Here is a 12,088-nt window from a genome sequence, read left to right as displayed (position 1 = left end):
TGTGGGGTAAACGCGCTATACGGGGGCACGCAGAGCGAGTCGCCTTGTTTAAAGGCTAAGTGGCAGCTGGCTACAGTGTGTGCAGCTACTATACTCACGCTCCCCAGCCGCCCACACATGGGGATACCACGGCGATCCATGTAAACATCCGAGGGTCCGTAGGCGACAGGGATTCACGCGCGCAAATTTCCGTTCGGTGCACACAGTTCGCAGGCAGCGAATTGCGTGAGCGCACACTTTTCCAGTCTGGTACGTACCGCGAATAACATGTGCGTCAAGGGTCAGTCATTTTCACGAAGAGGTGCGTCACCATTTTTCATGGTTGATGCGTCAATGTCTCATAAAGGTGTGTCACTTTTTGTGACGGAGGGTACGTCATGGTACCTAAAAGGTATGACGCACATTGGTACTTTGACGCACCTATCCCGGGGGTCAAGAGGTGCGTCATACAAATGACAGCTGCATAATACACCGACGTTGACAGACGCCCATATGAACACCCCGGTGATGCGACACAGAACGCTGAATCCTTTAATTACCCATTCACAAACTTTTTAAGAGGTCTGACACACCTATTAAATCTTATCATACACAGTCATTCAGATGAAACAATAAGTTCATCCAACACTGAATATGCCCGTAAAGATTCAGCTATTAAATGCCAGTTAAGGAGCTGAACCTTTAGTGCAAATACATGTATATAGGGAGTTGCTATGGACCAATTCAAATTTAAAATAGTGTGACTTATATCAGCCTTACTGCTCCCAAATAAGAAGAAAAGATTATTTGATCAGTTATGCAATGAGCTAGTCATTGCTTTGTCAGTTCATAAATCAACTATTCTTGGGCAGACTTGAAGCCCCCCCCCCCCCCCTGTTTGGGTTGCATCTATTATCAACTATTGAGGACAACACCTGAAACAAACAGGTGTATTAAACTTAGGGTAAATGACATCAGAAAACAATGTTAATGTCACTCTAGAGAGCTTTTGCTACAGAACGGGAAGACCAAGAGTACACGGAAGCAATCAGCCATGACAGTCTCCGCACTCAAACTCCCGTCCCCATAAAATATCTGAGCAGTTTCGCTTTTCCGAGTGGACGGAGGTGTAGTGACATGATCGCTGATCTTGAAAGGCTGGCTGGCTGGCTCAATCCTGCCCAGCATCTAGACCTGACGCCGACGTTTCTCGGATTTGATCATGCACAGAGGCATATTTTGCACACGGCATGCTCAACTACCGGCCACGTCATGCTTGCGAAAGCTCGCTACCAACCCATAGAGGACGAGCTGATTTTTCTACAACACGCATTTCCCATAGCTTTTTGCTAGATGCTAAAACCGGAGGGGGTGGATTCCCCATATTTTAGCCTAATTAAAAGCATTGAGAGTCTACTTTTTTTCTTGTCTTTTTTTTGTCTGTTTTAACATATTGAACAATTGTAAATCATAAAAATTTCCAAAAGTCATTTCAATTCTTATGTATTGTATTGTTGTTGTAGTTTCCTAGGAATTCTTTTTTTTTTTACTTTTGTTATATTGTCATTGTCATCGTTCAAGTAAGTCCAGTGTCAAGACTAGATTTACCGATATAGTTCATGTTATACTTTACCTGGATGACTGAGAATATTCATAGACATTGTTCCAAGTTATTCATTAATTTACCTCTGCAATATACCAGGATTTTACACTGCTCCTGTGTCAGATACAAAGAATGTTCTAACCTTTGGCTTTTGAAATGCTACTCCATGGAGGTTAGATAAATCCTCTGGTAGCATTCTGATTCCTTCAATGGATCATTCTGTGTGTGACCTCCCACACCGGTTATTATCCAGAAATAACATGCGAATCCCTGTACTGCCCTTCTCATTGCAAACATTTTGAAATTGAGGCCACGATCAGGGTCGCATCTTTTTAATTCATCATTCTCCATGAATAAGTTATCATGAACTGAAATGATATGTATTTTGGAATGCAATGAGAATGACGCTGATATATCAAGTTTTCAAAATATTGTTTGAAACGACTCTTTGCATCTGAGTGAAAATTTGCATTGCGAACGTTTTACAAAGATGGAGATTCATCCTTCAGTAGGAGTCGCGAGATGTTTGTAGTCTTTGCCTCAACGCTCTCGGGGGCCCGCCATTTCAAAATGCCATCTACAATGTATGGAACCAGGTCACCATTGACAATAGAACTTGAAAGACTTACCGCAGTATCAGGTAGATGTATTATCAAAATCAGACGCTAAAAAAGACAAAAACAATTGGTATCTGAAAGTCTTAGGCTTTTACCCGATTACAAGGCATTGGTTGAATGAACATCGCTGTACGTACAGTATATCACACATCAATGCTATACAAGCCTCTTTAAGTTTGCCTTTCCTTTGACAGATATGTAAAGCTGCCTTCTAGCAAACAGTATTGACATGGATTTTAGCCTTGATCATTATGCATGAGATTTTCTCTTTTTTTTGGGGGGGGGGGGGGAGGGGGAACAAGGAGTGTGTCTCTACTCTCTAGAATCAAAAGCCACACTTGGTTACTTCAAAACTTATATTCACTGGACGTTCTTAATCTTAGAAGTTTTAAACTTGGATGATAAGCTTGTGGTTTTAAACTATGATGCATGTCCATATACGCCTTATGTTAACCCATTGAGGATGAGTCCTGAGTGTACTCGAGCACGTGTCTGTGGGAAATGCATGTTGTAGCAAAATCAGCCCGTCCTCGACCGGTTAAAGAGCGAATTTTAGAGCAAGAGTGCCACTCGATTAAACTTCAGAATCAGAAGAAATACATGCACCTAGTGAATAGCAATAAACCAGATAATGAGCAACGATACAATAGCGTACAGTACTAATACTTTGCACTGGAGGTTGGTCCAGAAGCTGGGGGGGGGGGGGGGGAGGTATTGGTTTCTTGGAGAGGTCATGCTAAATTCAGGTTTCATTTCAACTGATTGACAAATTGCCCTACATCGACGTAAATAAGCACTGAATTTTTATCATGTCTTCTACCAAAATACTGACCAATTCAGTGCTTATTTATGTCGATGTAGGGCAGTTTGTCAATCAGTTGCAATGAAAACATCTCGACATAAGAATTTCATGAATTTGAAAAATCCAAGTTTGTTGATTATTGTAGCCACACAATGCTTAACTATGAATGGACAGCATGCCTCATGGCTAGAGTGTAAACCCTAATATGTCATTGTGGTTCTAATCATTGACTACCGGTAATCTTTTAGTTCGTTAATTTTCAAGTGTATCTATATGGGACTAAACTACGAGCTTATCATCAAAGATTAAAACTTTGCCCCAGTCTCAAGTTTAGGAACGTCATGTGAACATAACTACAATAGCAACAGTCATAAGGAAAAAAAAAAAAGATGATTATCATCTATATCATCTCTTCTTCCTTTCTACTATCCGTCTATCTGTCTGTCCCTGCTGTCATTGACAGCACTCCTCAAATATTCACTTGGAGTGATTGAGAATATATCTTGATTAATTCACCATTTATTTCCCTTTAAATAGATACATTTATAACCTATAACTGTCTGAACCTAACATCTGCTTGATTAGCCATATTACCTGTGCTTTATTTCCCATGGTATTCATCAAGAATCTTTATAATTGGTAACTTCACTTGAAAGTAAGAAAGGCTCCTTGACACCAGTGGGTATACTTTGATGTAAGTTAATTCTATGAAAAGTATTTTAATTGAATACTTATTTAATAACTTGATCATCAGTTTTTGCACGGAGATAATTTTCTGAAGTAATGTTGGTTTTGTATAGTCCCTGAAACTGATATTTATGATCTGTATTTCATGCTTGTCAGGTATTCACACCTTAAGGGAAAATAGGCTAAATATTTGGCATCATAAGATTACCCATCTTCTGCACAAGCGAAAGTGTTTTCTGCTCAAGTTGTCTCTTTCATTCATAATGCTACCATCTTTGAAGTCAAGTTGTGTGGTGCAATAAATTTGTGTTTATCATACCAAGGTTCATTTGAATGCTACTAGCTGTTAATTAGACGTGACGCTCACACTCAACTTCATCCCCCCTCCCCCCAATATATGAATAATCTTTTCTTGACGCCCGGTTGCCATTTGTATGACTCTTTCCAGGAATACTGTCATTGTGAGTTGTCATCCGTATGAAGCTATGAACTTTGTCCCAGTTCTTGGTGCATCCCTCTACCTGTCCCCACCCCCTCTTTCTTTCTTTCTCTCTCTTTTATCTCTTTCTCTCTATGTCTTTTCTTCACTCTCATTGACTTTTCATTTCTGAGATCAGTGCATGGGATCAGATTGGTGTTGTCAAGGTCTCGTGTACTTATGGCCCTCTGCTGCTTTTTTTTTTAATGACTGCCGAAGATTTCTTGCGCGATTTGAGTCGGGCCGTCGCCAGAATGGTGTTTACCCACGATATTGATCCGTGTTCTCGCGTCTGTCCTCTGCTGGCAGGGCTGCCATCGTATAGCCTTTCATTTGCTGAATGGACCCCGGGTTTGGATTTCATAAATGCATTAATTCACAGAATACGTAGAAGGGGGAAATTACATAGTAATGATTAAATTGAAGATTTTATCAGTGAATTTTTCAGTGAGTGTGGCCTTTCACACATGTATTTCATACAGACAAAATGTTTATAAAGAAAGCAAATGAAAGCATAATTATATATATCTGAAATGCTTGTGAACTTAATATTAGGTATATTTTAAGTCTATTATGATGACTAATGTGATGAAATGTTGACAAAGAAACGATGTTTGCGACATTTTAATGTGCAGGTCTGCATACCATTCCAGAGCATTAGTTTGCAAAGTAAAAGAAAAACTTAAGTGTCTTTTTCATTTCTGAATGGATTGAGATAGATCTTGTTCAAGCGAAATTAAAAAAAAGCCTCCATTAATTTGTATACTGAGTGACAGAAATAGGTAGCATTCTGAAATGGATGATACGAAGTTGTCTACTTGTAAACATTTTATTGGATGTAAAGTTACAAATTTACCTTGAAGACATACTATTCTTTGAAATAAATAATTAAAAAAAACAAGTATGAATTAGCATTTAAATGACTTGCATACATATATGCATAAATACACCAGGGCTCGACATTTTAGGAGGCCCAGTGGCCCAGGGCGCTAAAAATTGATTTTAGACTACCAAACTTCCCAAATGGTGAAGTTTTGCTGACACGATCAGTCAACTAATATTCAAAATGAGTTGTTTCTATGTTTTATTTTATTTCAGGCCTCTAAATTTCTTTTTTCCGGCCACCAGAATTTCAGATTTTTTAGATTATTGTGACCCAAACTGACCACCAGAGTTGTCTACCTATGTACATGATATACACCATATTTGTGTGGATGTGTTTGAGTGATTTGACTGAAAATATGTGACTAGATGTAACATATTGATGTCTGATAATGGCAGAACTTTCATCTTCTTACAGAATACATGAAACTTTCAAAAATTATAGGGAGAATATTTCAGTTTGCAAAATTTTGATCTCAAATGCGATGAACCGTATGCTTGTGCATTATGTACAGGTGTACATACCTGATTCGAAGGTATTCGAAAGAGTTCAAATGTGATTTGACCTTTATTCTGACTATTCTGACTATTTTCTAAATTTGCACAAAAGTCTGTGAACGTCATCGATTTGTCATGATGCTGTATTATTTGCATTCATTGTGATGCGTTCATGGTGCAAAACTGTGCATGGAAGTGTGCACGCACCCTTTTCGTTCGTTATCTAAAGATGGCGTGTCACCTCCATCTATAGTGAAAGGCTGCCACCCTTTAAAAAGGACTGGTGGGTTTGTGAGATACGGTGTCCTGTCAGGTAATTTACAGCTGTGTTTGTGATGTCTCAAGGTGTTTGGGTAGAGGCAATGATTGGCTTTTCTCTGCCAGGAATTTAAAAAAAAAAAAAAAAAAAGGAAAGGGGGGGGGGGGGTGGGTTACAGGGGCAAGCAGGAGTTCGGTTGCTTGAGACCCCTTGCAGCATGAATTATAAAAATGAACCTTTTTTTTTTTTCTCTCTCTCTCTCTCCTGAACCAGCCTCCAGTCATCAGGGGCAGTTCACAACCTTTGGTGTATGTGTAAATGTCTGTATGTGAGGATGCGTCTGTCTGTTGTGCATGCCTATTTTCTGAGTATTTTAATTCATGCATTTATGACTAGAAATATCTCATTCATTCATTGTAGTGACTCTGACTCCGACCTTATTAATGAAAAGTTGCAGTAGCAAGGGCGGATCCAGGAATTCCGTAAAGGGGGGGGGGGGGCAAACAATATTTCTGGTGCTAATTCCAGGTTTCATCTCATTTTTTTCCTTTTTTTTTTCTTTTGTTTTAACAACAAATAAAGAGGGGGGGGGGGGCACGCCCAGTGTGCCCCCCTCTGGATCCGCCACTGAGTAGCATGCAATCATGTTTCTGTGCAGTTAGTGATAAATCAAGATTGAGATTCAAAAAGCACAAAAGTGATTATCCACCCAATGATTAAATTTGACTTTCCTGAGCTGCCTGAATTCATCTCATGCCGTAACCCCTTCTGCAAGTAAAACCCCAAGATTGAAAGAAAATACTCTCTAACTGCAAAGTCTGTCAGTAGTTTGAGCCAAAATTTTGCTCCTCCTGATTGTATTTATGGTCATGTAAGCATGAATTCGGCAGGAAAGTGCGATTGCCAACGAGTGACTGGCTGCAGCCTTTAATAGAAAGATGTCTTTAACATGTGAACCCTTTTGTAGCCAAATCTTTGACCTGTCTCGGAAGAGTTCAGTGCGACACGCCCCGGCCATGTTTACTCTGGATGAAGAGCCGCCAGTAGAAATCATCAATTTGCTTTGAGCACCGGAGTGATATTACAGCATTGGTCGCCATGACGATGATGATGTTGTAGGGTATCATCAAGGGAAATTTAGGTCCTGGACGGCAAGAGTCTAGGATTTTCTCTCCCCCTTCCTTTCTTCTCTTTTTCTTAAGCTTAATTTTTCATGGGTAGCGTGTTGGCATAGTGGTGAAGTTATAATAGTGTGAAGTGTAAATAGAGAGAGCTTTGCATTGATAATTGTGTTTAGATATGGTGAGGTATTCTGCGCTGTCCACTGGAAATTACTCTGAGCTATATAGAGTCTGCAGTGTTGCCAAGTGTGCAAAGAGGAAGCAGGGCTGAGGCCTTGTTGTGTACCATTTCCTGGCCAGATGGATGCTGTGCTCTAGATTCACTTTGTGTTGTTGTGAAGGGGATGGGAAACCAGCCCTTTGGGGGTCAGGAGCTTACCAAAATATCAATGTAATAATATTGATATCAATGTAATATTAACGAAAATAAACATTTATATTTATGAGATAGTTGAATTGTGTCAATATGTTAGCATCATTTCCCTCTTATTTTAAAACTCTTGAACAATGAGCATAAATCTTACCAGTCAGGAGTTGCCACTAAGAATGAGGGAAGATTGTTTGGCAGGTAGCTGACGCATTATATTTCCTTTTTATACATGAAGATATACTGTCAGTAGTTGATGGCTCTGCATTTTCTCTTTTTGTCTCCTCTTCAACATTTTTGTTGGTGGTTGGAAATAATTGACAAGGAGTCAACCCTCAATGAGTTAAGATTCATAATGCAATGTTCAACTTTGGCATTGCAGTGGACATGATCTACTTTTTATTGTATGTTTCATTGCACCTCTGAGGCAGTTTTGAGACAAGTAATGAGAGAGAATGATGGTATGAGCTTGAAAGACAGTTTGAATTGTCCTGTACGAAGTTGATGCAGTGTTTACTTATTTCCCAATGTTTTCATTTGAGTACATTGATGAGATACACTTTAAAATGTCTGTTGAGCTTAACCGATAAATGCACCATAATGAGAATTTATCTTCCTTTCTTCTTTCCCCACCCCACTTACAACCCCTGTCCTCTACCCTTCTCTTTTTACCCACTTCATCCCATCCTCTGCCCCAATTTTCCATCCCAAATCCTTCTTACCTCCTACATCCCGCTCCTTCCAACCCACTTTTTACCCCCATCTTCCATGCCCAATCCCCTTACCCCTCCATCCGTACATCTTTCAATCAACATTCTACCCTATCTTCCATCTCAATCTCCTCTGACCCCCCCCCCCCCCCCCCCCCACCCCTCTCTATCCCTCCACCCCTCCTCCTTCCCATCCATTACAGGTTTGACTATGGAGACAAGTTCTGGGCCATTAAGAGCAAGTACTTTCTCTGCTGCTGCGGGGCGCCGACCTGCAAGCACAAGGAGCCCAAGAAGTCCCACCATCTCCTCATGACGGCCCAACCCAGCTCCAAGTGATGCCTCGGCCATGCCCTACCATGCCCTGGTCCCTCCGCCCCTCATCAGGATCCCATCCCCCTCAACCTACCGCACCCCATGCCCTGCCATTATGACACATGTGAGCTGGTCTCACACACAACGAAGCGAACAAGGCTAAGGAGAAGAATACCAAAACCAAAAATGACGAATGTATAGGTTAGGTGATGGATATGTGTTCAATGCATTTTTTATTCTCATTTCTAAGTATTCCAATTTCTATGAAAATAATGATTTTACACACCAAATTTTTAATATCTTCTTTTACTTTTCCTAATTACAATTAGGCACAAGACACTGGTATTTTGATTTGCCATCGATTTTATACTCAACAGAGAGCATTTTAGTAATGCAAGAATGACTGGGTCAGATTTAGATTTGCACACAATTGAAATGAAATCACACTGTGCCCACAGGATGGACAGAAATCAGTTCAATTTTCTCTCACTTGTCTCTTACATTCTCTTTCTTTCACGGTCAAAAGTCTGAGTGCGGAATTAATCGTTCATTTTTAGTGATGCAAAATATTCCGTCATGTGCATTTCTTGTATTTCTTGTATTGGCCAGAGGTTGACAGAGGTTGATGATCTACATATAACGACAAACACTAACAGTGTATCTTTGCCGTTCTATATACTGTAATGACAAGGCATACTGGTACCAGACTGGCTCCACACAAGGTTTTGCAGAGAATACAGAGTTCACGGTTGGATAATTATAAACAATTTAGCAGCAAATTAATACAGGATATCTTGTGTGGTTCTAGATGGAATTGTTTGTTGAGAAGCCAGCCATGGCTAGCATGAATTGATGGGTCATGGTTGCAGCATGTTTGTTTGTTTGTTTGTTTGTTCATTCGTGTGTTTGTTGGTCTGTTGTTTTGCAGTCGGGTTTGTTGTTTGTATTTGGGGTCAGTACCTCATGTTGTTGTGTATATATCAGCAACATTAAGGGTGAACTTATTGCCAGGAATCATTGACCAGGGCACTATCTTGGTTGTCACAAGAAATTATTTGCCAGGAAAGAAGGGGGGAGTGGAAAAGGTATTCACACTTCAAGCATAGAAGACTTTGCTCTGTTAAGACAATGTGGTGCTGTACAGTCAAACCTGCCTTTGTGACCACCTGTCTATTGCAGCCACCTGCTGCAAACAACCACGAAAATTACCCCCCCCCCCCCCCCGAGAAAAGCCATGTTAATGACCCTGTCTATGACAACCACCTCTCTATAAAGGCCACTTTTTTCATCTCCTTTCTGTGGCCGTCTAAGATAGGTTTGACTGTATTTTGGTCTGTGTCTGAGTCACAAGTCAGGGGGTTGCTGGTAGCTGTGAAGTCATCACCTTGGGGGGGGGGGGGGGGGGGGGGGGGGGGGGGGGGGGGGGGCACCCGAGCAATATTTTGTTTGATGGGAGCTGGGAATTCCCAGTCCCCCAGTCCACTGTACACTGCTCTCTAACAGAAACAAGAAGTCATAAACTTAGGTCAGAAATTCATGCTTTGAGAAAATCAGCTATACAAATAGCCATACAAACAGCCATGATGACAGACAAAGTATGCAAGTAGATTCCAAGAGAGAAATTTGTTGATTTTAGTTAAGATTCAGCGCTTTTCCAACATGGTCAACGTTTGCACATCACAGGCAATTGTGATAGCGTTACTAGATGCAGTGCGCTCCTATTATAACGAACACGGTTGTAATAAATTCCAGTTACAACGTAGTAAAAATTCAGGCTGGAAGATTATCCACTCTTTGTATTTTTATTGTTTATTTGTTGAAACGAAATTTCAATATAAAGAAACAAAACCACCGGTCTCGAGGACAGCGTTCAGGAGTCCACTGTACAGAAGTACTTGTCACAATAGAAGTTATGACCTCATTTTACCCTCAGTGTATTAGCCAAATACTAAGTGAAAGTTTTTTGGAGCTCCCTGGTTTGATGAAATATATTTTTTTTTTCATTGTAAAAATTGAACCACTAAAAGAAACATTTTGCATTGAAGCATTAAAGACAAAATTATTATTAATTGATATTTAAGTGATAGTGTCTACCTCTACTTGATGCAAGTTGGTGAATGTCATTATCATGTATGTGAAATGCAGTGTCAGAGGTATTATTCATTCCTTCTCTTTTCAATTTGTCATCTTTCTTTCTATCTGTCCAGCCTTCACTCCTCTTTCCCTTTCTCTCTCCCTCCACCTCCACCCCCCCCCCCCCCCACAGTAGTACCCTCTCAGCAATTAGAAAAATCAGTAATTAAACAGAAACAATCACAGAAAAGATGATCCACCCAGTGATAGATATGTCACATGTATTTCATTTGTGACACATTTATATCCATGCATGGCCAGCCCATGCTGCATACTCTAAACTGTCATGATCAGCTGTTGTAGTTGTGTTCATTAAAAAAATAATAATAAAAAATAAACATACAGATAGACACACAAAGCAAACAAATAAAATTCTGCAGCAATAAAAAAGCGTTCAAGATAACTATATATGAGTAGGATAATCTTAAATGCAGACCATTATGGCACAATAAGGATTGACTTGGATTAGCTAATTCCTGTCCTTTGAACATTTCAATGCCAGGTGTTTGTGGAGTAAAGTAAGGAAAATATGCCAAAGGTCATATTCAGTGTTGTTTAATACCTGTTTCTGATTTTCTAGGAGATTTACTGAAAGATGTAATGCATCGCCCACAGGCAAGGAAAAATATTTCACTTGTCATATAAGGTGATCAAATCTCTGTGAAAAAACAGTTCAATGTAGAGTATGCAGAGCTGTCTTAAAGGAGACCTCTGGGTGATTCTCAGATTTTTACATTTGTACAACTATGAATTAGTTATACTGAGGACAGAGTTTCAGAATTTGTGATAATTGGGATGAAGAATAAGAATATTTTCAAAAAATAGAACAAATTGCAATGAACAAGGATGATGACATGGCAGAGTCACCATAAGAATGCATGAGTTGGGGCTCAAGGAAGCAGAACAAAAGAATAAGGCATGCATAGATTATAGACAGGTGAACTCGCAAGCAAGCGGTATTGTTATGGAATTACACTGCTATCATTTCTGAAATATGTGAACCTTCTATGTTATCATCCTTGTTCAGTGTAATTTGTTTAAGGTTTTTCAAAGTATTGTTTCTCTGCTCAAGAACCACAGTAAATTCCACAAATCTATACAGGGAGTTGTCGATTTATGTACTACATGATGTGAAATTATGAAAATCGTCTGGAATGTCCCTTTAATTCTACTCCAGTTTTCATGTTTATGATGCAAAAGATAGCTATTAGTCAACCAAATATATGTGTTGAGATTCCATTCAATTCAGTTAAATATTAATTCTATTCAAATTTATTTTCATTTTTTAACAAAAAGATAATAATATACACTTTACTCTCTTTTGTTAACGTAGACAAGACTGTGTGAATTCAGCCGAGAAGCCAAGAGTGAAACCATATAATAGTAATGATACATTGTAATTATCAAAGAGAAGTAAACAATATGCAATGTTTAAAGGACAAGTTCACCTTCATAGACATGTGGGTTGAGTGAATGCAGCAATATTAGTAGAACACATCAGTGAGAGTTTGAACAAAATCAGAAAATCCGTTCAAAAGTTATGAATTTTTGAAGTTTCTGCTCAGTCACATCTGGATGAAAAGACTACTATAGCTTGTGATGTCACATGAGTACAACGATATAAAGAAAGAATAAAG

General features: G+C 39.4%; 1 protein-coding gene across 1 annotated transcript in view; it reads left to right on the top strand.

Moving 5' to 3' along the window:
* The window catches only part of LOC139741262 (histone-lysine N-methyltransferase EHMT2-like), a 71,821-nt gene extending 62,395 nt beyond the window's left edge, over positions 1–9,426 (top strand). The window contains exon 24 of the mRNA XM_071651858.1: positions 8,207–9,426. Within this exon, the coding sequence (XP_071507959.1) occupies positions 8,207–8,342 (136 nt within the window). The 3' untranslated portion in view covers positions 8,343–9,426. The remainder of the gene's footprint in view (positions 1–8,206) is intronic.
* Positions 9,427–12,088: the final 2,662 nt, after the last annotated feature.

This window comes from Diadema antillarum, unplaced genomic scaffold, assembly GCF_040938485.1.
Source record: "Diadema antillarum isolate AM-2024a unplaced genomic scaffold, OU_Dant_1.0 seq00000912_RagTag, whole genome shotgun sequence".
NCBI lineage: Eukaryota > Metazoa > Echinodermata > Echinoidea > Diadematoida > Diadematidae > Diadema > Diadema antillarum.
This window is presented reverse-complemented; position numbering and strand designations above follow the sequence as displayed.